The sequence below is a fragment of the Chiloscyllium plagiosum genome, unplaced genomic scaffold (genome assembly GCF_037043375.1).
Source record: "Chiloscyllium plagiosum isolate Xiang-an unplaced genomic scaffold, Cpla_swu_hap1 HiC_scaffold_28, whole genome shotgun sequence".
NCBI lineage: Eukaryota > Metazoa > Chordata > Chondrichthyes > Orectolobiformes > Hemiscylliidae > Chiloscyllium > Chiloscyllium plagiosum.
This window is the reverse complement of record NW_028270166.1, coordinates 4585946-4612309: the sequence shown is the minus strand read 5'-3', so window position 1 is coordinate 4612309 and position 26364 is coordinate 4585946. Positions and strand designations below refer to the sequence as shown.

General features: G+C 46.6%; 1 protein-coding gene across 1 annotated transcript; it reads right to left on the bottom strand.

The window, feature by feature from the left end:
* Nucleotides 1-4124: 4124 nt before the first annotated feature.
* Nucleotides 4125-25783, bottom strand: LOC122565480 (mpv17-like protein 2). Its single transcript, XM_043721499.2, has 5 exons — nucleotides 24555-25783; nucleotides 21795-21956; nucleotides 19237-19313; nucleotides 17817-17945; nucleotides 4125-7759 (listed from the first exon to the last, which is right to left on the bottom strand). Exons 1-5 carry the CDS (start codon nucleotides 24742-24744, stop codon nucleotides 7676-7678), a joined length of 642 nt encoding a protein of 213 aa, XP_043577434.1. The 5' UTR covers nucleotides 24745-25783; the 3' UTR covers nucleotides 4125-7675.
* Nucleotides 25784-26364: the final 581 nt, after the last annotated feature.

The following is a 26364-nucleotide window of genomic DNA, read 5'->3' as shown; positions in this document are numbered from 1 at the left end:
TCACTCTTACTAACAATGTCAGGGTGAGGTACATGCATCACTGGGAGATTGGTGAGGATGAGGTCAAGTATATTTTTCCCTCTTATTGGTTCCCTCACCACCTGCGGCAGACCCAGTCCAGTTGTGATGTCCTTTCAGATCTGACCCTGCTTATTCAACAGTGCTGCTGCTGCTGAACTGTTCTTGGTGGATATTGAAATTCCCCACCCAATGTTTGTCATGCAGCCTCGTCAACCTCAGTGCTTCCTTCTGGTGATGTTCAACATGGAGGAGTACTGATTTATCAGCTTTTTTTTTGGTTGGGATGGGGCAGAGAACGTGACAGTGTCATGAGATTTCCTGGGACATGGAGTCCATTTGGATGAGTCCCTTTGTGCAGCTACTTCTGTTGGGTCTGTCCTCATTGTGGGACAGGAACTGAAAGGAAAGCTCCCATTACACTGTCTCCATCAAACACTCCCAGGATAGGGGCACCACGGGGTGAGGTAGAGAATACAGTTGCCATTCTCCATTTGAACTGTCAGTAAAGCTCCCTTTACTCTTTTTAATTAATCAACTCTTTACATTGCCCCTATCAAATACTCCCAATACAGGGACAACACAAGATTAGATACAAAGTGAAGCTTCCTCTTCATTGTCACCATTAAACACTCCCAGGACAGGGACATGATGGGGTCAGACACAGAGTAAAACTTCCTCTACACTGTTGCCATCAATTGCTCCCTGGATAGGGACAGCATGGGGTTAGCTCCCCCAACAGAGACCCCACCACATTTTCCCAGATAGTTGCTCGCCAGCGGATTTCTGATGGGACATCATTTAGATTAATTCTGGAATGTAGATTTCACTCTTTGGAAAAGCAACAAGTGCCTTAAGCTCATTGATTAAACTTGCTGCGATCTGCCTAATGCTGTCTGTGCCTTGGGGAGAATGTGCAAACTCCACACAGACAGTCATCTGAGACTGGAATTGAACCTCGGTACCTGGCACAGTGAGGCAAGCAGTGCTAATCACTGAGCCACCAAGCCTCCCAGTTGCCATTTACTCTACTAAACACCAGTGGATTGGAAATATAATCGGTCAAAATCCTGGAATTCCTTCCCTAAAGGCACTAAGGATAGCACATGGACTGTAGCGGTTCAAGAAGGCAGCTCACTTGCACCTTCTCAAGGGGCAACTAGAGATGGGCACTCAATACTGACTCAGCCAGTGGAGCCCACATCCTGGGAATTAGATTAGATTAGATTAGATTAGATTACGTTACAGTGTGGAAACAGGCCCTTCGGCCCAACAAGTCCACACCGACCCGCCAAAATGCAACCCACCCATACCCCTACATTTACCCCTTACCTAACACTACAGGCAATTTAGTATGGCCAATTCACCTGAGCTGCACATCTTTGGACTGTGGGAGGAAACTGGAGCACCCGGAGGAAACCCACGCAGACACGGGGAGAATGTGCAAACTCCACACAGTCAGTCGCTTGAGTCGGGAATTGAACCCAGGTCTCTGGCGCTGCGAGGCAGCAGTGCTAACCACTGTGCCACCGTGCCACTGTGGAATGAGTAAAGGGAAATGAGACAAGCTGAGTTTGTCCAGCCTTTCCTCATTAGACAGCACCCCCATTCCAGGTATCAGTCTCTGAACTGCGTCCAACACATTTACATCCATTCTAAAATAAACAGACCAATACTGTGCACAATTCATGCACCACATGAACCCCATTCCATCTACTGTTTCCCAAAGATGTACAATATATAATTCGGTTCACCAGACTTCGGGAGAGAAGCTTTTATATTTCTGAAATTCTCATTATTAATCTCCTCCTGTACCTATACTTCATCAACACCATAAAAACATCTGACTGAAATTCTTCATGTTAATCATTCCCAGATCAGAACTGCCTGCTTACATTTACCTTGTGGTAATCACTCATCTCCATCTCCTGCACTGACAGGGAGAGAGATTTGACCTTTCAAAGCCTCCCCACCCTTTTTAGTAATTTTTCACAATATCTTTGTTTGACATACGCCAGGAAAACACCCTGGGAAATGGTGTGACTCTTTCTTTTCGATCTGCTGTGCTGTTTCCCTGAAATAGCCAATCAAAATTGAACAAGAACCAAACACTAAACTTGCTCACAGTAATACAACCCACACAAACTGCATCATAGACTGCAGCGGTTCAAGAAGGCAACCCCTCCCCCCACGTTCTCAAGGGGCAACTAGGGACGGGCAATAAATGCTGTGCCCAGTCATTGACATCCACATCCTGTCAATGAATGTGAAAAGGAGATCAGAGTTACCATTCAGCCCACTTCACTAATCAACTGGGTCACGATTAAACAGCTGCCATAAATCCATTCTCCCATTTGTCTTGGTATTGTTAATTTGTTTCATTCATTCACAGAGAGAGGAGTGTATTGACACAGAGAGGGAGAGAGAGGGAGAGTGCTCAGAGATAGGAGGCTATAGAGGGAGAAAGGAGGGTATTTTGAGAAAGTGAGGACGGTATTGAGAGAGGAGGGTAAAACATGTCTAGAAACCCTAGCTCAGCAACGTGGTAGCCCACAAACCCACCAACATACTAAAACAGCAGCTAATGAACTTGAAAGACCCTATACAGACAATGAGCAAAACTAATGTAATTTACAAAATACCGTGCCAGAACTGTTACAAACACTACATTGGACAAACAGGCAGAAAACTAGCCACCAGGATACATGAACATCAACTAGCCACAAAATGGCATGACCCTCTCTCACTAGTATCCTCACATACGGATGAGAAAGGGCACCACTTTGACTGGGACAACACATCCATCCCAGGACAAGCCAAACAGAGACATGCACGAGAATTCCTAGAAGCATAACATTCCAACCAGAACTCAATCAACAAACACATTGAGTTAGACCCCATCTATCACCCCCTGAGAAAAACAGGATATGACATCACCACAGGAAATGACAACACCAACCTAAAGAAACCCAAACATATAAATAGAAAACAGGAATCTTGTGCAGTGCTTCGCCGGAGGCCCACTGAAGATGTTACCTAGTAGGTGACGAAACGTCTGGAAATGAACCTTCCAGCTCAGCGATCAAACCCACATCCAAAACCTCAACCTGAGCTACAAATCTTCTCAAAACTCGCTAAGACAGGAGGGTATTGAGAGAGAGAGAGAGGGGGGTGGGTATTGAGAGAGTGCTTAGAAAGAGGAGGGTATGGGGGGGGATGGTATTGAGAGCGCGAGGAGGAGAGGAGGGTGCTCCAAGAGAGGACAGTATTGAGAGAGAGGTGGAGGGCATTCAAGTGGGCCAGGCCTGACTATCGGCTGGGGAACGGAGCATACAGCAGCTTATTTTGATCTAGTTAACTGTATTTCCTGCTCAAAACAGTCACAGCATAAAACCCACTATATTCCACCTCCTTTCAGTTCCCAAGATCATTTCAGAGTCAAAACATTAATCCTATTTCTCTCTCCACACCTGCTGAGTTTCTCTAGCAGTCTGTTTTTATTTCAGATTTCCAGCATCTGCAGTCTTTTATTTCTATAAGGATTCACAGGAGAAATTTCAGTAAAGGAGAAGCAATCAGGTCAGCTGAGACCCCAGGGTACAACGTGGCAGATAATCTGCAAATAGCTTATCTGGTTAGGCCACAGCTAGGGTACTGTGTGGTTCTGGAAACCCATTATGGAGCAATATGATTCTGTCAGAGAGGAATTTACCAGGATGTTGCCTGGTCTGGAGAGTTTCAGAGATGAAGGGAGATTGGACAGCCTGGGGATGTTTTCCTTGGAGCAGAGGAGGTTGAGAAGAGACATGATTGAGATGGATAAAATGATGGCAGAGATAGGGTAGATAGGAAGAACCATTTTCTCCTTGATAGAGGGATCAATGACCAGCGGGCATGGATTTAAGATAAGGGGCAGGAGAGCTAGAGGAAAACTGTTTCCACCAAGAGGCTGGTGGGGATGTGGAACTCACTGCCTGTAACCTTGAAGAAATATTTCATTGTGCACTTGTGATGCAAAAATAATTTCTTGAAAATCAGTATTAATGTTGCATCATTTTTCAGACGATATGTATTTAACTATTTATTTCGATGAATGTAGAAAGTGAGAGTGTATGGAATGTTTATTTACGATAAATTAACAAAAACATATTACCTACAGATTCATGATTAAACTGTTTCACTTTATATTGTGCATGTGATCTTCATTATTTGCTGTTTTGACTATCTGAAGAAAATAAACTCCTAAAAATAAACTCAGCAAATGCACACAAATTATTCCTGTGTGACTGCGTCACCTGAAAAAGGAATTAGTGAGAATGGAAACACAGCCGCCTGAAAGCCAAAAAGTAAAAATACATAAATCAATTTGATCACCACCTCTTGGAGCAGAGAATTCCAAAGATTAAGCACCTTGTCAATTATTTTAAATCTATACCCTCTGGCTTGTGAGAAGAGTTTTCCAATTGCTCTCTCAAACACCTCAGTATTTTAGCTAATCTCTATGTTAGGACATCCATGAACCTTTTCTGCTCTTAGTATAAAGAAATCTTGAGTCATAAACACAAGCAAAGAGCATCCTCAAATCTTCTAAATAACCTGCTTAGTCTATGCAACTTTTTCTCATAAATTCACTCTTCCTAGCCCACTATCTATCCATGCAGCAGTTTATATCCTGTGAGGTATGCTGTCCAGAAATCATAGAATCCCTACAGGGTGGAACAGGTCATTTGGCCCAACAAGTCCACACTGACCTTCCATTTGCCTACCCTATTACTCTCCATTTCCCCTGACCAATACACCTAACCTACACACCCCTGAACACTTTAGCATAGTCAATTCACCAAACCGGCATATCTTTGGACTATGGGAGCAAACCCACACAGACATTTGCCAGAGGCTGGATTTGAACCCGGGTCCCTGATGATGTGAGGCAGCGGTGCTAACCACTGAGCCACGTGCCATTTGGAGTGTTCTCAAGGAATCAAGAGTTCTCCCCCTCACCTCAGCTAACCCCAATAGCTTCACTTTGACAGAAAACTGACCTGACCTCAGTCAGGAGATGTCACACTACACTTCTGTTTGAGTGGCAGCACAGTGACTCAGTGGTTAGCAGTGCTGCCTCACAACACCAGGAACCCAGGTTTGATTACAGCCTCGGGCAACTGTGCAGAGTTTGCACATTCTCCCCGTGTCTGTAGGTGTGCTCCGGTCTCATCCCACAGACCAAAGGTGTGCAGGTCAGGTGAATTGGCTATGCTAAACCGTCCATAGTGATGGGTGCATTAGTCAGGGGTAAATACAGGCTAGAGGAATGGGTCTGGGTGGGTTACTCGCCAGAGGGCCGGTGTGGACTGGTTGAGCCGAAGGGCCTGTTTCTGTCCTGTAAGGAATCTAATCTAGTGAAGGAGAGTGTGTGATAGCAAGGCCAATGGCACCACCTAGCTGCAGTTCAATGCCTAACACCCTCAGATCAATTGACTGAAGGTTGTAGGTTCAAGTCCCCCCATCAGGTAAGGCTGGCAAGTTCCTCTCCCTAAAGGACAGCAGGGAACGAGATGGGACCATTTAGAGCATTTGACAGCTGCTACACGATCATCGTTATGCTACATTTTTATTCTGAGGTTCCACAAAATTCAAATTTCACCAATAACTGCTGGCTGCCGACATCACGTGAACAAATTAAAAACCTTCAGGTCTGCTCCATTTGTCACATACATCAAAACTGGTCATCACCCCGAAGACATTCTCCCACATACCCCTCAATCTTGGTCATTTATTGGATTCATTCTCAGGATGTTACTGGCTGGGCCAGTCTCTAATTATCCAGTCAAAAGCCAACCACATTGTTGAGTGTGGAGTTACATGTAGGTCAGACCAAGTAAGGATGTCAGATTTCCCTCCCTGAAAGACATTAATGAACGAGACAAGCTTTTATGACACTTAATCTAATGGTGACCATGAAAACATTACTATGTTGTTATACCAGATCTTGAATTCAGTTTAAATTTGACCAGTTGCTATGGTAGGATTCTAACCCATGTTCTCAGGCCTGGGGTTCTGGTTTACTAGGAGGAGAAAGTGAGGTCTGCAGATGCTGGAGATCAGAGCTGAAAATGTGTTGCTGGAAAAGCGCAGCAGGTCAGGCAGCATGCAGGGAACAGGAGAATCGACATTTCGGGCATAAGCCCTTCTTCAGGAATGAGGAAAGTTTGTCCAGCAGGCTAAGATAAAAGGTAGGGAGGAGGGACTTGGGGGAGGGGCGTCGGAAATGTGATAGGTGGAAAGAGGTCAAGGTGAGGGTGATAGGTCAGACTGGGGTGGGGGCGGAGAGGTCGGGAAGAAGCTTGCAGGTTAGGAAGGCGGTGCTGAATTCTTGCTACTTGCGGAGCGTTTCAGAGAACACCTCTGGGACACCGGGACCGACCAACCTAACCACCCCGTGGCTCAACATTTCAACTCCCCCTCCCACTCTGCCAAGGATATGCAGGTCTTTGGACTCCTCCATCGCCAGACCACAACAAAACGACGGTTGGAGGAAGAGCGCCTCATCTTCCGCCTAGGAACCCTCCAACCACAAGGGATGAACTCGGAACTGGCCCAGAGGGTGGCGGATGCTGTATTACTGAATGTATTCACAGCTGGGATAGACAGGTTTTTGTTTTCATGGAGTGCATTAGAAAGTGGTGAGCTACTATGATTATACGGAATGGTACAGCAGGGCTGATGGGCCGAATGTTCTACTCTTGCTGCTTGTGTGCGTAGGATGATTCCACAGCCAGAAATGTGCTTCATAGAGCCATTAAGGGAAAATGTGGCACTCCAACAGTGCTGCACTTGTAGATCACACACACATCCTGTATGGGTCCTTGCGGATACAGGCATAGAATCATTGAATTTTACAGTCCAGGAGGCCATTTAGCCCATCATGTCCGTACCAGCTCCAGATAGACTTTTCCAGCTGGTCCCACTCTCCAGTCCAATCTCCATAGCCCTCTAACTTCATCCCTTCCAAATATATATCATTTTTGAGACCTCTTATGGAATCCTCCTCCACCACTCTCCCAGGCAGTGCATTCCAAATCCTAACAACTCTGAGTAAAGAAGTTTCTCCTCATCGCACTCCTAGCTCTCTTACTGACAACCCCGAAATTGTGACCCCTAGTTACTGACATACCAAATAGTGTAAACAGATTATCCTCCTTTACCCTGTGGAAGTTGTTCATAATTTTGAACATCTCAATAAGGTCACCTCTTAATTATCTGACATGGGGCTAACCTGCTCCCTCTCTGAGCAATAGCGGAGATGTGAAACTGATAACTATTAGTGGAATTGTCCTGTGTACCAATTACTGCTGCATTCCCTCCAGTAATCACGGCACTTGGCTCCTGCACTGGCAGGTCATTTGGGACAAGTTGATGTTGTGAAAGATGCTACAGAAATGCCAGACCATTTCCTTATCTCATTTAAAAAAGTTTAAATTTGTTAACAGTTTAGAATGATAATTTCAATGAGTTAAAAAAAAATCTGTTCAGAACATTGCAGCGGTGACCTTTCTCCAACTGCCAGCTGCCTGCACATTGAAGGTCAGGGTTGCCTGGATCAGACGTCAGAGGATGACTGCTCCTCAGCCTATGGGCCATCAGGGACTCTGAGCAGCTACGGTTCATCTTCGAGCAGTTTCACCGAGCTCCCTGATCCTGCTTGCTGTTTGTCCAATGCGAGAGCTGCATCGTCCTGCTCCTGAAAGACAAAACGGGCAAGAAACAAAAAAAAAGCCACTTGCATTTATATAGCACCTACAGACTGAAACATACTTTGCGGACACCAACATGTTTTGCTCAGAGAGTGGTCACTGGCACAATGCAGCAATGTGTACAAAATATGTTCCCACAAACAACAACGAGATTATGGTCCTTTAGCAACACTGGTTGATGGAGACATATTGATCAGTATTGATATTGATCAATGTTGATCAGGACAGAAGGAAGAGGTTCCTGCTCCATTTTGATGGAGTGCAGTTGGACCAGTCACATCCAGCTGAGACAGCAGATGGATTTCAGTTTAACATCTCATCTAAAAGATGGTATCTCTGACAGGGCTGCACCCCCTGGGTACTGTACTTGGCATCAGGCCTGGATTCGATGCTCAATGTCACGTGTTATCGCACAAGCTCTGGCTCCAGGGGAGATACGGACCTCAATGGCGAGACAAAGCTGAGATTGTGTCAAACCTTTCACAGGGACTCCTGGAAGCCGGCGTCTCTGGGAGGCACACGGTACACCATTACCAGCTGGGATGGTGCTACAGGGCACTGGGGTTAGCCAGCTGCTGTGGTGCCACCTCTGCAGTCCCCACACCTTCGGAAGTAAACTTAAGGAAATGCACCTTTCCAGAGGCAGCTAATAAAAAGATTCCACCGGGAATAGTGTGGAAATTCACCAACTGGGCCTCAAACCACCACCCCCACCCTTGAACTAAACTGAGTAAATTGCTCACCACCAGTAATGGGATCTTGCTGTGCATCATGACAATGGGTATCACATTTAGTGGAATGTTCTCGACTGCACACAAAACATAAGTGGGCCGTTCAGCCCATCCATTGCATGCTGGTTCCACAACAGCCACCTCCTAGACCCTCTCTCCATGATCTCCTTCCATTCCCCTCTCCCTCAGGCAGTTGGTCTTGTTTCCTCTTAAGATGTATCGATACTCAATCGCTCCCTGAGAAGCGAGTTCTACATGCTCCCCATTCCCCGATTAAAACAGTTTCTCCTGAGTGAATTCCTGTATGTGTGCATGGCGGTCTTAATATCATGACCCCATCATTTGGAACTTTTGTGCAGGTGAGCCCAATACCAGCTAACAATTAGCAAAAACAATGTTATTACTAATTGTCTTCAAACACACACAGGCATTCATACCCTGAAAGTTTGCAATACTCCTTCTCACTTCCTGTTTTTCCAATCAAATGGCTGGCATCTTTTCCCAAGGGGGGTGGATTTCAAGACTAGGGGGCATATGTTTAAGGTGAGAGGAGAGAGATTTAAAAAGGATATGAAAGGTAACTTTTTTTTCAAAACAGAGTGGTTCGTGTGTGGAATGAACTTCCAGAGGAAGTGGTGGATCCGGTTACAGTTACAATACTTAAAAAGTCTAAGAAAGGTTTGGAGGGATATGGGCCAAACGCAGGCTGGTGGGACTCGTTTAGTTTGGGATTATGGTCAGCACGGACTGGTAGGACCAAAGGGTCTGTTTCCATGCTGTATGGCTCTAAACATCACAGCCTTCTGGCTTTCACAACTTTATTTGCATTTACAAAATATTTTCAAACACATCCCCAAAGGTACTGTGTCACTCTCAGAAGGGTCGGCACTGTGTGAACACAGTTAGTAAGATAATTGGCAAATAAAAAAACATTTTTTTGGTGGGGGAGGGGGGGGCGGGTGGAGTAAGACGATCGTAGTTTCTGTTTCTGCAATCAGATGTTGTGACCTGGAATCCCATAACTGAAAGGACAGTGTGTCAATACAGGAAGTAATTAAGGTTCAAAGGGGAATGGGATCTCAACTAAAGGAAACTACCAAGGTATGAGGGGGGTTAAATAAAACAAAGAACTGCAGGTGCTGGAGGTCTGAAATACACACAAAAACAAAACTGCTGCAGACATTCAGAGTCTGACAGCATCTGTGGAGAGAAAACAAGAATTTACATTTCGAAGGCAGTGACCATTCTACAGAACAGCTCTCTCCATGCAGCTACCCCTGCTGAGTTTCCCCAGCAATTTCTTGTGTGTTTAAGGTTGAGGGCTGAGACAGGCTGGGCAACTCCATTAAATACAATGGCAGTGGGTAGGTCATGATTAATATTTAAAGAACAAATGCATGCTTTGCAGCAGTTAGACATACTTTCTCGGTTAAAGGTCAGACCAGAAAAGGTGGCCCCTAACCATGGCTATCACAACAAATGAAGGATAAAGTTAGGCTCAAAGAGGGGATCATACAAAGTTGCTGGAAAAAATAGCAAGCCTGAGGAACGGCAGAGTTTAGAATTCAGCAAAGGAAGGTAAAGAGATTGATTAAAAGGGAAAAATGAATTCAGAGTGTGAACTTCGAAGAAAGACAAGAACAGACTACAAGGCCTCAAGTAAAATAAACAAATTCGTGTTCATCAAATGTGTAAAAACTGAAGAATTGATCATGGAAAAGAACTAAATAATTACTTTAGCTTGGTCTCCACAGAAGAAAGCAAATAATTTCATGAAATGCTAGGAAAGCAAAGGCCTATTAGGGAGGATAATTTGAAGGAAATTATCAGTTAAAAAAATAGTGATGGAGAAATCACTGGGCCTGAAAGTTGAGAAATTCCCAAGGCCCGCTAATCTACGAGCCAGAGTAGGAAGGAATAGCAACAGAAACTTGGATCCATTGGTTGGCATCTTCCAAAACTCTCTAGTTTTTCTGGAACAGCTCCATGAGATTGGAGGTTGCAGATGTAATGCCAGTATTTAAAAGGAGGGATGGAGAAAATCAGTTAACCTAACAGAAAACCGCTGGACCATAGGTCATTGTAGCAGACATAGGCCATTCAGCCCATCCAGGCTGCTCTGCCATCTAGTGAGATCATGGCTCATCTGATAACGCTCAACTCCACTTTCTTGTGTTTTCCCCATCCTGATTAAAAGTCTGTCTTAGCCTTGAATATACCTATTGATCCAACCTTAACAGCCCTCTGTGGTAAAGAATTCCACAGATTCACTTCCCCACGAGTATTGTAAAGAATTTGAAAACAGAATGTTTAGAACATACCAACAGGATGACACAAAGTCAACACGGATTTCCAAAATTTTTTTGTTTTGAGGACATAGCTAGATGAGGGAAAACAGTGCACATGGTGTATTTAGATTTTCAGAAAGCTTTTGACAAAGTCCCATATCTGGGGTTACTGAAAGAAATTAAAGCACATGGGACTGAGGGTAATATCATGGAATTGGTTAGCAGAGAGGAATTAATGGGTCATTTTGAGAATGGAAGACCATGAAGAATGGGGCACGACAGGGATCAGTGCTTGGGACCCCAGCTGTTCATACTTAGAATCTTAGAATCCCTATAATGTGGAAACAGGCCCTTCAGCCCAACAAGTTCACACTGACCCTCCAAAGAGTAGCCCAACCAAACCCATTCCTCATTACTCTACATTTGCCCCTGACCACTGCACCATCCCTGAACACTATGGGCAATTTAGCATGGCCAATTCACCTAACCTGCACAGCTTTGGACTGTGGGAGGAAACCGGAACACCCAGTGGAAATGTATCTGAACAATTTGGGCAAGGGAATCAAATGTAATATTTCCAAGACTACACAAAACCAGGTGGGGCCAAGAGAGGTAAAGAAGCTTCAAAGAGTCTTCAGGTCAATTTAGACAAGTAGAAAGAGTGAGCAAATGTGTGGTAGATGCAGCATAATGTTGATAAATATGAAGTTGTCCACTTTGGTAGGAAAAGCAGAATGGGAGAAATGTGCCTAAATAGTCAAAGTCAGACGACACCAGGTTATAGCCCAACAGGTTTATTGGAAATCATAAGCTTTCGGAGCGCTGCTCCTTCGTCCAGTGGATTCTAACCTGGTGCTGTGAGACTCTTGACTTTGTCCAGCCCAGTCCAACACTGGCATCTCCACAGCATGGCTAATACAGCACAGAAACAGACCCTTTGGTCTGACAGTCCATGCCAAAGATAATCCCAAACTAAACTATTCCCATCTGCCTGCTCCTGGCCCATATCCCACCAAACCTTTCCAATTCAGGACAGATTAGGAAAGCGCTGATTTACAAATGGACCCGATTGCTTTCAGTGACTGGTTTACAAGGACAAAGATGTAGGTGTAGCACAATGTCAGGAAGGCAAAATGGAATGGTGGCCTTCACTGAAGGAAGATTGAGCACAGGAGCGAGGTTGTCTAACTGGAGCTGTAAGGGGTCCTGGAGTATTGTGTGCAGTTTGATTAGATTAGATTACATTACAGTGTGGAAACAGGCCCTTCGGCCCAACAAGCCCACACCGACCCGCCGAAGCGTAACCCACCCATACCCCTACATTGGCAATTTAGCATGGCCAAGTCACCTGAGCTGCACATCTTTGGACTGTGGGAGGAAACCGGAGCACCTGGAGGAAACCCACGCAGACACTGGGAGAACGTGCAAACTCCACACAGTCAGTCGCCTGGGGCGGGAATTGAACCCGGGTCTCTGGCTCTGTGAGGCAGCAGTGCTAACCACTGTGCCACCGTGCTGCCCTCAACTGCTGTATCTCCTTAATCAAGGAAAGATATATTTTCCACAAAGGAAATGCAGTGAAGATTCACCAGACTATTCCTGGAATGGTAGAATTGTCATAGAAGGGTCCACTTGGCCTGTGGTCATTGGAGTTTAGAAAAATGAGAGGGATCTCATTGAAGCATGAAATTCTGACAGAGCTGGACAGACTGGATGCAGGGTGTATATTTCTCCTGGGACAAAGTGAGGACTGCAGATGCTGGAGATCAGAGTTGAAGAATGTCATGCTGGAAAAGCTAGGCTGGTCAGGCAGCATCCGAGGAGCAGGAGAGGTCGACGTTTCAAACATAAGCTCTTTAATAGGAATGGGGGGTGTGTGGCCAAGGGGACGGAGAGATAAATGGGAGGAGGGTGGGGCTGGAAGAAAGATAGCTGGGAATGCGATAGACAGATGAAGATTGGGGGTAATTGTGATAGGTTGGACTGGAGGGTGGAGCGGATAGGTGGGAAGGTAGATGAACAGGTAGGACAATTCAACAGGGCGGTGTCGAGTTGGAGGTTTGGATCTGGGATGAGATGGAGGGGAGGGGAGATCAGGAGACTGGTGAAATTGAAATTGATCCCATGTAGTTGGAAGATCCCAAGGTGGAAGATGAGACGTTCTTCCTCCAGGCGTCGGGTGGTAGGGGAGGGGCGATAGGGGAGGCCCAGGACCTTAGCGGAGTGGGAGGGGGAGTTAAGTGTTCAGTCACAGGGCGGTGGGGTTGGTTAGTGTGTGTCCCCCAGAGATGTTCCCTGAAACATTCCGCAAGTTGGCGTCCTGTCTTCCCAGTGTAGAGGAGACCACATTGAGAGCAAAGGACACAGCAGATGAGGTGTTTGGATATGCAGGAAAATCTCTGTCAGATGTGGAAGGATCCTTTGGGGCCTTGGATAGAGGTGGGTGCACCTTTTACCCCTCTCTACACTTCTCAAGGGAAGGTGGTGGGAGGGGAGGGGAGGGTGGGTTGGTGAGGGGCATGGATCTAATGAGGTAGTCACGGAGGGAATGGTCTCTGCGGAATGCTGATAGGTGGTGGGGCCTGACCGTAGGTGGCAGAATTGGCAGAGGATGATGTATTGTATCTGGAGATTGGTGGGGTGGAAGTTGAGGACTGGAGGGGGGATTCTATCAGTGTTACAGTTGGAGGGGTGGGGTTCAAGGGCAGAGGTGCGGGATGTGGAGGAGATACGCTGGAGGGCATTGTTGACACATGGGTGGGGAAATTGTATACATTGAAGTAGGAGGCTATCTGGGATGTTCTGGAGTGGAATTGCTCTTCCTGGGAGCAGATGTGGTGGAGGTGACTCCCAGAGCTACCTGGATTACACTTCCTCCCAGTCCACCCCACACACCCCCTCCCCCACGCCCCCCCAATCCCCCATGCCCCAACCCCAACCCCAACCCCCCCCCTCCCCCATGCCCTCCCAATCCGCCCCGCCCCAACCCCAACCCCCCCCTCCCCCAATCCCCCCCACCCCAACCCCAACCCCTCCCTCCCCCACGGCCACCCAATCCCCCCCGCCCCAACCCCAACCCCCCCTCCCCCATGCCCTCCCAATCCCCCCCGCCCCAACCCCAACCCCCCCCCCTCCCCCAATCCCCCCCACCCCAACCCCAACCCCTCCCTCCCCCACGGCCACCCAATCCCCCCCGCCCCAACCCCAACCCCTCCCTCCCCCACGGCAACCCAATCCCCCCCGTCCCAACCCCAACCCCTCCCTCCCCCACGGCAACCCAATCCCCCCCGCCCCCACCCCAACCTCCCCCACGCCCCCCCAATCCCCCCGCCCCAACCCCAACCCCTCCCTCCCTCACGCCCCCAATCCCCCCCGCCCCAACCCCAACCCCTCCCTCCCCACACCCTCCCAATCCCCCCCGCCCCAACCCCAACCCCTCCCTCCCCACGCCCTCCCAATCCCCCCCGCCCCAACCCCAACCCCTCCCCCACGCCCCCCAATCCCCCCCACCCCAACCCCTCCCTCCCCACGCCCTCCCAATCCCCCCCGCCCCAACCCCAACCCCTCCCTCCCCCACACCCAATCCTCCCCACCCCAACCCCAACCCCTCCCTCCCCCACGCCCCCCAATCCCCCCATCCCAACCCCAACCCTTCCCTCCCTCACGCCCCCAATCCCCCCCGCCCCAACCCCAACCCCTCCCTCCCCCACGCCCCCCCAATCCCCCCATTGCAACCCCAACCCTTCCCTCCCCCACGCCCCCCCAATCCCCCCATCGCAACCCCAACCCTTCCCTCCCCCACGCCCCCCCCCAATCCCCCCATCCCAACCCCAACCCCTCCCTCCCCCACACCCCCCCAATCCCCCTATCCCAACCCCAACCCCTCCCTCCCCCACGCCCCCCCAATCCCCCCCACCCCCGGGGGTTCCACATGCCCGGGAGGTGTGTCATAACAGGCCCAGAGAGATTGATTAAAAAATTATTTATAACAGGCCCTCAGCTGGAACTGGGGCAGAGACCTGTTGTGCTGTTATAGTCTATAAACTCTCCACTCAAAGGAAGTCCACATCTTTTCGGTTTCTTTTGATAGAATTTTTTAACATGGTGGAACCAAACTGAACGTAACTTTGAATTAAAACCTGGATAGATACTTAAAAAGGGTGACACTAACGGCGCAGCAGTGGGGAATGAGCAACGGGGTGAGGGAGAGGACATAATTAATTGTATCTTTCTTTACAGGCACAATGCTGGGAGATTCTGTGAAAAGGAGACAACTAAAGTCAGTCTAACTTTCTCTCCCCAGACAGTAATTAAAATACAGAACAGGAAATCTCGCAGTCACCTTCCCCTGTCCCTGAAAAAACAATGTCCTGCCTCCACACTAACGCTTCCTGATTTTGTAGCAGTTACAATTCTCACCCTGGAGTTTGAGTTTAATTGCAGTGTCTCCTCAATTCTACCCTCCCATTCAGCTAATAGGCTCGGCACAAAACCAAAGTTCACAATACAAATCTGATTCAATACTAATTATAAATCATAATACCAATGGTGTTGTACAGTAAATATTACAACACTGTTGTAGCAGGCAATGCTCAGCTAGTAGGCCTGGAAAGCACAGAGGGAAGTCTTCCCCCCATATCCAACCCCATGTTTGATGGGGACAGTCTAGAGGGAGCTTTACTCTGTATCTAACTCTGTGTTCTCCCTGTCCTGGGAGTGTTTGATGTGGAGAGGGGGGGAATTGTAGAGATAGCTTTACTTTCAGTGCAAAATTGTGGACAAAACTTTGCTTTCAGTTTAAAAGAGTAGGTGGAGCTTCACTCTGTATATAACTGCATGCGACCCCTGTCCTGGGAATATTTGAATGGGACAGTGTAGAGGTAGCTTTACTCTGTGTCTAACTCTGCTGCCCCTGTCCTGGGAATGTTTGAAGAAGACTGTGTTTTAAATAAAAAGTGTTACTTCAGTTTAAAAGATTAGAGTTACAGAGGTGTTCGGCACAGAAACAGACCCTTCGGTCCAACTCGTCCATGCCAACCAGATATCCTAAACTAATCTAGTCCCATCTGCCAGCATCCAGCCCATATCTCTCCAAATCCTTCCAATTCATATACCCATCCAGATACGATTTGAATGCTGCAATTATACCAGCCTCCACCACTTCCTCTGGCAGCTCATTCCATACACGTACCACCCTCTGTGTGAAAACATTGCCCCTTAGGTCTCTTTTATATCTTTCCTCTCACCCTAAACCTACGCCCTCTAGTCTGGTCTCCCCGATCCCAGGGAAATGACTTTGTCTATTTATCCTATCCATGCCCCTCATGATTTTATAAACCTCTATAAGGTCACTCCTCAGCCTCCGACACTCCAGGGAAAACAGCCCCAGCTTGTTCAGCCTCTCCCCGTAGCTCAAATCCTCCAACCTTGGCAGCATCCTTGGAAATCATTTCTGAACCCTTTCAAGTTTCACATCTTTCCGATAGGAAGGAGACCAGAATTGCACTCAATACTCGAAAAGTGGCCTAACCAACATCATGTACAATCGCAACATGACCTCCCAACTCCTGTACTCAATAGTCTGACCAATAAAGGAAAGTATAACCCACGCCTCCTTTACTATCCAATCTACCTGCGACTCTACTTTCAAGGAGCTATGAATCTGCACTCCAAGGTCTCTTTGTTCAGCAACACTCCCTAGGACCTTACCATTAAGTGTATGAGTCCTGCTAAGATTTGCTTTCCCCAAATGCAACACCCCACATTTATTTAAATTAAACTCCATCTGCCCATTGGCTTATCTGATCAAGATCCTGTTGTAATTTGTCCACTACACCTCCAATTTTAGTGCCATCTGCAAACTTACTAACTATACCTCTTATGTTCACATCCAAATCATTTATATAAAATGATGAAAAGTAGTGGACCCAGCACCGATCCTTGTGGCACTCCACTAGTCACAGGCATCCAGTCTGAAAAACAACCCTCTACCACCACCCTCTGTCTTCTACCTTTGAGCCAATTCTGTATCCAAATGGCTAGTTCTCCCTGTATTCCGTGAGATCTAACCTTGCTAATCAGTCTCCCATGGGGAACCTTGTCAAACATCTTACTGAAGTCTATATAGATCACGTCCACTGTTCTGTCCTCATCAATCCTCTTTGTTACTTCTTCAAAAACTCAATCAAGTTTGTGAGACATGATTTCCCACTCACAAAGCCATGTTGACTATCCCTAATCAGTCCTTGCCTTTACAAATACATGTACATCCTGTCCCTCAGGATTCCCTCCAACAACTTGCCCACCACTGACGTCAGGCTCACTGGTCTATAGTTCCCTGGTTTGTCCTTACCACCTTTCTTAAACAGTGTCACCATGTCAGTCAACCTCCAGTCTTCCAGCACCTCACCTGTGACTATCGACGATACAAGTATCTCAGCAAGGGTCCAGCAATAACTTCCCTAGCTCCTCACAGAGTTCTAGGGTACACCTGATTAGGTCCTTAAAGAGAGCTTTTCTTCTAGTTCAAGCATGTAGAGGGAGCTTTACTCTCAGTTGAAAGGAGTTGAGAAAGGTTCACTTTCCGTTTAAGGAGTAGAGGGAGTTTAATTTGGTATCTGACCTCACATAGGGTGTAATTGAAGGAGGACGAGGTGGAGCAGTATTCAGGTCAAACAGTGGGCTCAGTGGTTAGCACTGCTGCCTCACAGCACCACAGTCCCAGGTTCAATTCCAGCCTCGGGCAACTGTCTATGTGAAGATTGCACATTCTCCCCGTGTCTGCATGGGTTTCCTCCAGGTGCTCCGGTTTCCTCCCACAATCCAAAAATGTGCAGGTTAGGTGAATTGGCCACGTTAAATTGCCCATAGTGTTAGTGAAGGGATAAATGTTGGGGAATGGGTCTGGGTGGGTTGCTCTTCAGAGGGTCGGTGTGGACTTGTTGGGCTGAACAGCCTGTTTCCACACTGTAAGTAATCTAATCAAATCCATCACCAGACTTTAGCTCCGCGCAGTAAGTACCTACCTGATGTTTAAGGTAGGAGAGGAAAGTATCCCAGCCGACTGTCACTATATTCACGTAGAGGACACGGTATTTTGGAGAAAGGAAGTAGAAGTTGATCATTTGGGCTCCAGGCCACAACATCAAATCCGCCTGGAAAGAAGACGACGGATTAAAATATCAGAGGTCCTTGACGATTCCAAAAACCTCAACCCCACTTCAGACAGACAGGTTAGTCTCAGCATTGCCATGAGACAGTTTGAAATTTACAAAGTGACTTTCATCCCCTTTGAACATCCAAGTTTGACCATAGTTCAAAAGCCCTTCACTAAATTTGGAAGATGTTGGGGTGATGAAAGGTGAATTCTGTTTCTGGAACATAGGTCCAAGAAAGAAATTAAACCTGCATTTATATAGCAGCCTATGATCCCAGAACTGCTTCACAACCAAATAAGTATTTCATTGATTTACAGTCACTGTTGTAAAGTAGGGAGCCTTCCTCAAGTTGAGAGAACAGTCTAGTGATAATCCAGGATACAGGTTAATATTCTGGGCACATGGGTTCAAATCCCACCACCTAGTGAGGTTTACATTTAATTGATAAAATAAATCTGGAACTGAAAGCTATTCTCAGCCACGGTGACTGATTGCTGTAAAAACCCATCGGGTTCACTAATCAGTTTTAGGGAAGGAAATCAGTCATCTTTACCTGGTCTGACCTACATCTGACGCCAGACCCACTGTGATCCGGTCGACTCTTAACTACCCTCTGAAGAGACCACTCCGTTCAAGGGCAAATAGGTTTGGGAAAACAAATGCTGGCCTTGCTGGTGATGTCAAAATTACATCAAAAGAATAAAAAAAACAAAGTAACCAATCTGGACAAATTTTAGAATTAACTAATTAGTCACATGACCAGGTTACTCTTATATTGACTGACGGATAAACATTGGTCAGCACATCAAAGAGACACTCTGCTGCTCTTTATTTGAAAAATAACACAATACATCTTTTACATCCAGCTGAAAGAGCAGACAGAGTCTTGATTTAACGTCTCACCTGAACGACAGCATCTACAACAGAGCAGCACTCCTTCAGCTCTGCACGAGTCTGTCAGCCTCGAGTGAGAGAGTCAGACAGCACAGAAGGAAGACTCTTCAGCCCAACCAGCTGGGGATCTGGATTAGGACTTGAGCTCACAACTTCGAGACTCAAAACTAGTGTGCGACCACCTGAGGTACTGCAGAAGTGGCATTAAGCAATGCAGATCAGGATTTGTCATTTTCCCAGTGTCATTTATAATATGAACATTTTAAACAAGGTTTGTGTTGCTTATTGGACTGATGTACAGTTCCTGCCAAAAAGGTCCACAGTTATAAAGGACAAAATCATGATAAATCATCCAAAATCAATTCATCAAAGAACCAGAATTTCAATATTTTACCATATAAAATTTCCAGAATTTCCTCTTGAATTCCATCAGGCATTCGATTGGATGATGGCCTTCTAACATCCCCATTCCTGTCAAAACATATCACCACATCTTCAATTCAACATTCATCTCAAGAGATTTTAACATGCTATTGAAATCTGAATGTTCCTCTATCCTATCGGACCCAGGCTGTGGGATCCCTCCATTAATTACTCTCTAAAATAGGAGAACTCACCTCAAACCCAGTGGACACACAGCTGCAAGTAAATATCAACCCTCTGTACAAATACAGACACTGGCTCAGCATGAGGGAATCAATATCATAACACGGGTCAATAGTGCAGGGAAATACCTCGGCCCTAATGCAGTCCAGAGATTGATCAGTAAACACAATAGCATTGGAATCTGACCACTGGTGAAAAAAACTTCCCATTGTGGAGGGAAATGGCTAATTCAAACATCTGTCCATCGTTGTGGGATTGCCGTGTCATGCCCAAACAGCAGGAGATGTTTCAACCCAGAATTAATGAACTGGGTTTTCAGAACTGGTCTCTCTGTGGAGAAAAACTGCATTGTTTCAATCACCATACTCAGCTAGGCTCAGTGTGAAATACAGTCAGTTCTGCTATAGCATTTGTTTCTTCAGCGTGAATTGGTATAAAAGCAATTGAAGAACTTTCCTTACCCGTACTGGCTATAACGTGGTTCTGACCCCATCAGTTTAAATGGGGCAGCGATTGTGCAATTTCCTTATAGCACGAGATGGCATGAGAATGGAACCATCACGTTATATCAGAACAGACTGTACATCAAGGACAATTAGCTCTCAGACATCCTGAGCAACAGACAAATGTTTGCTTGGCTCAGTGGTTGGCATTGCTGCCTCACAGCAACAGGGACCCAGGTTCAATTCCAGCCTTGGACAACTGTCCGTGTGGAGTTTGCACATTCTTCCCGTGTCTGTGTGGGTTTCCTCCCACAGTCCAAAAATGTACAAATTAGGTGGATTAGCCGTGGAATGGGAAATGCAGGATTACAGGGATAGGGTGGGATGCTCTTTGGAGGGTCAGTGCAGACTTTATGGGCCAAATGGCCTCTAAGCGCACTTATCAGGATTTTATGAAAACAAAGATACTGAAGATTTGAAACAAAAACAAGAATTTCTGGAGAAACTCAGCAGGTCTGGCAGTATCTACAAAGAGAGAAACAGAGTTAACATTTCAAGTCCAGTCCCACTTCTTCACACGAGATTACAGTTGATGTGGTTATGCTATGTTCAACTTTAATCAAAAGCAGGTTGGAATTGAAGCAACTGACCTGTCTTCCAACTGTAGTAAAGAATTGGTCAGTCTGACTCGGGCCACAATCAATGCTGAACCGTGTAGGGAACTGTAAATCTCCAGCCAAATTATCTTGGTCAGGAGGTGTATGCAGGTACTAAGAAGGGTCAGGGACAGTCAAACTGCTCATGTAGCTGCAGTTCTCATGGGAAAAGTCAATCACATGAAGGATTGTAAACTAATCAGTCAAATCCAAAACGTGTTGGAACTGAGAGGTTAAGATAACTCAAGGGTAACAACCGAACCCTGAACTAACTACAGCTTGTGCAGAGTACGAAGCTTTTCCTACGCTTTCTCAATAAAGGTGTGCTTCTGATAAGTTGTGGGGCCTGCATGTATTTTGGGCGAGAGCCAAGGTTACATTACAGAGTGTTTTAAATTGGAAGAGCCAATAAAGGTGTCGTGTCATTGAGATTACTTTAGACACTTCACATCAAGTCATCAGGAAGTTTATTTTAATAAATAAGATGTTTGTGGTGGAGCAAAACCGATGCCTGAGATTTTTCTTCTCAATAAAATCCTCAAGCCCAAGCACTAACGTGAGGAGACTGAACAGTGGCTGTTTATGTTAATGGTTCATGTTAATGGTATCAGTGGAGTGGTGCACACAAGGTCCATGACGAGTGGGTGCTGTAAGGTTTGGACTGGGTGTTGGCAGCCCTGGAATAACATTCTAATTTAGTTTTCTTTACAATTTGCTTTCAAGTTAAACCTTTTTAATTTATCCCCACAGTAGTGTCCCCATCAGTACTGTACCCCAGTGGTTATACACTGACAGACCTGACCCCACCAGTGGTTATACACTGGCAGACCTGTCAGGCTTATGCCCGAAACGTCGATTCTCCTGCTCCTCGGATGCTGCCTGGCCTGCTGTGTTTTTCCAGCACCACACTTTTCAACTCTTGTCTCCAGCATCTGCAGTCCTCACTTTCTCCTAGTTATACACTGACAGACTTGTCCCCACCAGTACTGTCCCTAGTGTTATAGTGACAGACCTGTCCCCACCAGTACTGTACCCCAGTGTTATACAGTGACAGACCTGTCCCACTGTTACTGTATGCTCTACAGCGCAGTGTCATGCTGCCTTGCAGGTTAATGAGTTGTCAGATACAGATTGAATGGGGACAGGAGAAAGGTTTCACACACCTATAACCCTGAGTATAGGAAGAGGGTAGAGAGAATTGGTTGGAGGTAGGTCGTTTTGGGCGCAGCGATGTTAGTTACACATACCGCCAAAATAGATGAGGCCAAAGATGGGCGAGGCAATGATTTGGTCCAACAAAACCTTCTTCAGCACAATGCGTTTGGTCCTTCCTGGGAACCTTCGATCCAGGGCCCCATACCAGAAATGCCCAAAAGGGCCCATTAAACAGCCAGTTGCAAACATTCGTCCTGTGGATAAGTGAGAGAAACAGGGAGGAGAGACTGACATTGGGAAATACAGAGCTCCTTTGTGAATATTGAGTCTGGAATCAAAATTAAGACAAAGGAATAATCCTTCTATGTACAAATATTGAGAAACACAGAAAATATCAATCCTCAGATGCTGCTCAAACTTACAACGCCATCACAAGCTGCACTTCCACTTTCAGGACTTAACACGTTGTCTGCCTCCCAGTGCATGCAGGTGTTTGGCTGTTGGGAGGATTCACAAACAGACCTGTCCCCACCAGTACCCTACCCCAGTGTAATACAGGGACAGACCTGTCCCCACCAGTACCGTACCCCAGTGTAATACAGGGACAGACCTGTCCCCACCAGTACCGTACCCCAGTGTTATACAGGGACAGACCTGTCCCCACCAGTACCGTACCCCAGTGTTATACAGGGACAGACCTGTCCCCACCAGTACCGTACCCCAGTGTTATACAGGGACAGACCTGTCCCCACCAGTACCGTACCCCAGTGTTATACAGGGACAGACCTGTCCCCACCAGTACCGTACCCCAGTGTTATACAGGGACAGACCTGTCCCCACCAGTACCGTACCCCAGTGTAATACAGGGACAGACATGTCCCCACCAGTACCGTACCCCAGTGTAATACAGGGACAGACATGTCCCCACCAGCACTGTACCCCAGTGTTATACAGGGACAGACATGTCCCCACCAGCACTGTACCCCAGTGTTATACAGTGACAGACCTGTCCCCACCAGTACCGTACCCCAGTGTTATACAGGGACAGACATGTCCCCACCAGCACTGTACCCCAGTGTTATACAGGGACAGACATGTCCCCACCAGCACTGTACCCCAGTGTTATACAGTGACAGACCTGTCCCCACCAGTACCGTACCCCAGTGTTATACAGGGACAGACCTGTCCCCACCAGTACTGTACCCCAGTGTTATACAGGGACAGACTTGTCCCCACCAGTACTGTACCCCAGTGTTATACAGTGACAGACCTGTCCCCACCAGTACTGTACCCCAGTGTAATACAGGGACAGACCTGTCCCCACCAGTGTGATACAGTGAGGTGGAGGTACCGGTTTTGGACTGGGATGGTCAAAATTAACAATCACACAACACCGGGTTATAGTCCAACTGGTTTATTTGGAAGTACCAACTTTCTGAGCGCTGCTCCTTCATCAGGGAGCTAGTAAAATAGGATCACAGGACACAGAATGTATAGAAAAAGATCATAGTATCATAAACTGATGCAATATATTGAACAAACCTAGATTGCTGTTAAGTGGCAGTCAATATTTTTTATAAGCCATATGACATTTTACAAACTCATACTTTGTAAAGAGAATCAGTCTGACTCAAGATTGGAACACATATGGACTCTAACTGCACACTTTTAATACATTGTTGGAGCTGAGATGTCACTTTTTTTAAACAAACCTTAAGTTATCTGGGGAATGTGACTTGAAAGTAGTTCTGGGATTTACATATTAATGAACCGCAACCTAAAACCCATTCTTACGGATGCATGATTGAACAGCAATCAAGATTTGTGTAATATATTGCATCAGTGTCTGACACGATGATCTTTTGCTATAAATTCTGTGTCCTACGATCCTGCTCTGCGAGCGACCTGACAATGGAGCAGCAGTCCGAAAGCTTATACTGCTAAGTAGACCTGTTGGACAGTAACCTGGTGTTGTATGATTTTAAGTGATACAGTGACCTCTCCCCACCAGTACCATACCCCAGTGTTATACAGGGACAGACCTGTCCCCACCAGTACCGTACCCCAGTGTTATACAGCGACAGACCTGTTCCCACCAATACTGTACCCCAGTGTTATACAGTGACAGACCTGTCCCCAGCAGTACTGTACCCCAGTATTGTACAGTGACAGACCTGTCCCCACCAGTACTGTACCCCAGTGTTATACAGTGACAGACCGGTCCCCATCAGTACTGTACCCCAGTGTTATACACTGACAGACTGGTCCCCAGTAGTACTGTACCCCAGTGTTATACAGTGACAGACCTGCCCCCACCAGTACTGTACCCCAGTGTTATACAGTGACAGACCTGCCCCCATCAGTACTGTACCCCAGTGTTATACACTGACAGACTGGTCCCCAGTAGTACTGTACCCCAGTGTTATACAGTGACAGACCAGTCCCCACCAGTACTGTACCCTAGTGTTATACACTGACAGACGTGTCCCCACCAGTACTGCACCCCAGTGTTATACAGTGACAGACCTGCCCCCATCAGTACTGCACCCCTGTGTTACATTGGAGAGAAATCAAGTTAACCTCTCGGCTTCAGTGACCCTTCATCAGAACAGAGAGTATCACTGGCTCCGGACTGTAACTCTGATCGCTCTCAACAGATGCTGCCAGACCTACTGATATTTTCTGTTTTGGTTTCTGATTTCCAGCAGTTCTTTCAGTTTTTATCTTGAAGAGGAGTGTCGGTCCCTGCGCAGATATTTCACTCTCGTCAGTATCTTCAGTAGCGACCGCACTTCAGGGCAACACCACTGGGAGGCGCTGAACTGGTGGAAGGCGCTACCTAAATGCATTACCTGTTCGAGCCCATTCCCGCACACGGTCGGGCTCCCGCCAGATCTCTCGGGTTTGTTGTATCATGTCCCCAGTTGCCATCAGAGCCCCGCAGCTAACAGTGTTAGTGACGAACAGATACCTGCCAGTGAAGAGAGATTTCCAAACAGCGAGCAGGCGGACAGAGAAAGCTGTGTTTGGAGGAGCAGGCATTCTGTACTGGGAAGGCAGGGCTAACCCACTGACTGAACTAACTCCAAACTTTTAATGTTGCTCTGCAAAAGAGATCTACTCCGCTCTTACTTCTCAAAGTCAGCTTGAAATTTCCAGCCTGTAGGATGTTAAAAGTGAAAAACTCCTGAAAGAGCCTAATCTCCAGGTTACTATCTAACCTTGAAGCTTCTCACAACTGCAATGGGCCACTCTCACTCCCCCTATATAAAATAACTTATCTCCGTGCAGTATCAGCACACTATGCCAAAATGCTTCTTTTTTTCCTGCAAGTGTTTTTTTTCTTAATGGAGAGTTTGCACCTACACATTCAAGTTCTGCTTCTGTAAACCGTTTGCACTCATCAAACTCAAAGACTGCGGAGTTCTCAGAGATTCCTGGGGCTCTCTGTCCAGTCTCCGGCCACTGACCAGCTCTGAAGGTCAAACTGAACTCTGTCTGAGCAGGAGATGAACTTCGAACTTTAAGATGACACCATAATTCCAGTTTTTGGACTTCGCTGCCTCCTCCCTTCCCTCCTTAATCCCCTCAATTAACTGGTCTTTCTTAGCCCATTCCCTCTCCCCACACTGTCGATACCTAATGTTTCCACAGTTCTGAGGGGACCCCAGCTCAACGCCGCCCTCAACTCCCTGTTCCTGGGGAATTTTATTCCTTTTTCTTTACCCTGCAGTCTGTACTTCTCTATTACTCCATCTCCCTCTCCCTCTCCCTCTCTCCACCCTGCAGTCTGTATCCCTATTTTAATCCTGTCTCCCTATTACTCCAGCTCCTTTCCTCTCTTTCGCTCCCTGTCAGACTATCTATACATCTCCAACTATACGTCTATCCCTCTCTGCTCACCATCCGTTAACGATTTGATCCCACTCTGTTTGTCTATGTGTATCCTTATCTAAATCCACTCTCTCTCTCTCTCTCTCTCTGTCTCCTGGTTCTGGTCCTGTCTCTCTCCTCTTTGCCTCTTCCTCCCCCAGATTACATATATTTTTATTCACTCATTTTCTCTTTCCCTTCCTGTCACTGAATCTCAACCACGTTCCTCAGCATCCGGAAGGAAATTGTATCAGTTTTTTCAACCAATCAGTTCCAGGTCTGGGTTTGATTGATACAACAATTGACCAATGAAAGATGAGTGATTCGGCAACATGCCGGCGCTATTGACCAATCATATCGTTCTACCATCAATGTCCTGTTTTACTTAGATTAATATTCAATTAGAATAGGAGGGGTTACCCTGAAATAATCTTTTAAAGTCACAGGCACCTCCTGGAATAAGTTATTGAAAAGTTATATTTTACTGATTGATTACTGACTGCTTTTTGTTCGAGAAGAATGTAATCAATCCCTAGGGTCAGTCATGATCTGACTGATTGGCAGAACAGGCTCGAGGGGCCGAACAGGGCTTTTGCCCAAAATGTCGATTTTCCTGCTCCTCGGATGCTGCCTGACCTGCTGTGCTTTTCCAGCATCACTCTAATCTAGACTCTGGTTTCCAGGATCTGCAGTCCTCACTTATGCCTCGAGGGGGCGAACAGCCTACTCCCACTCCTGTTTCTTCTGGCTTTATGGGATACTGTAGCAGAGGGGATTTAGAGGAGATAG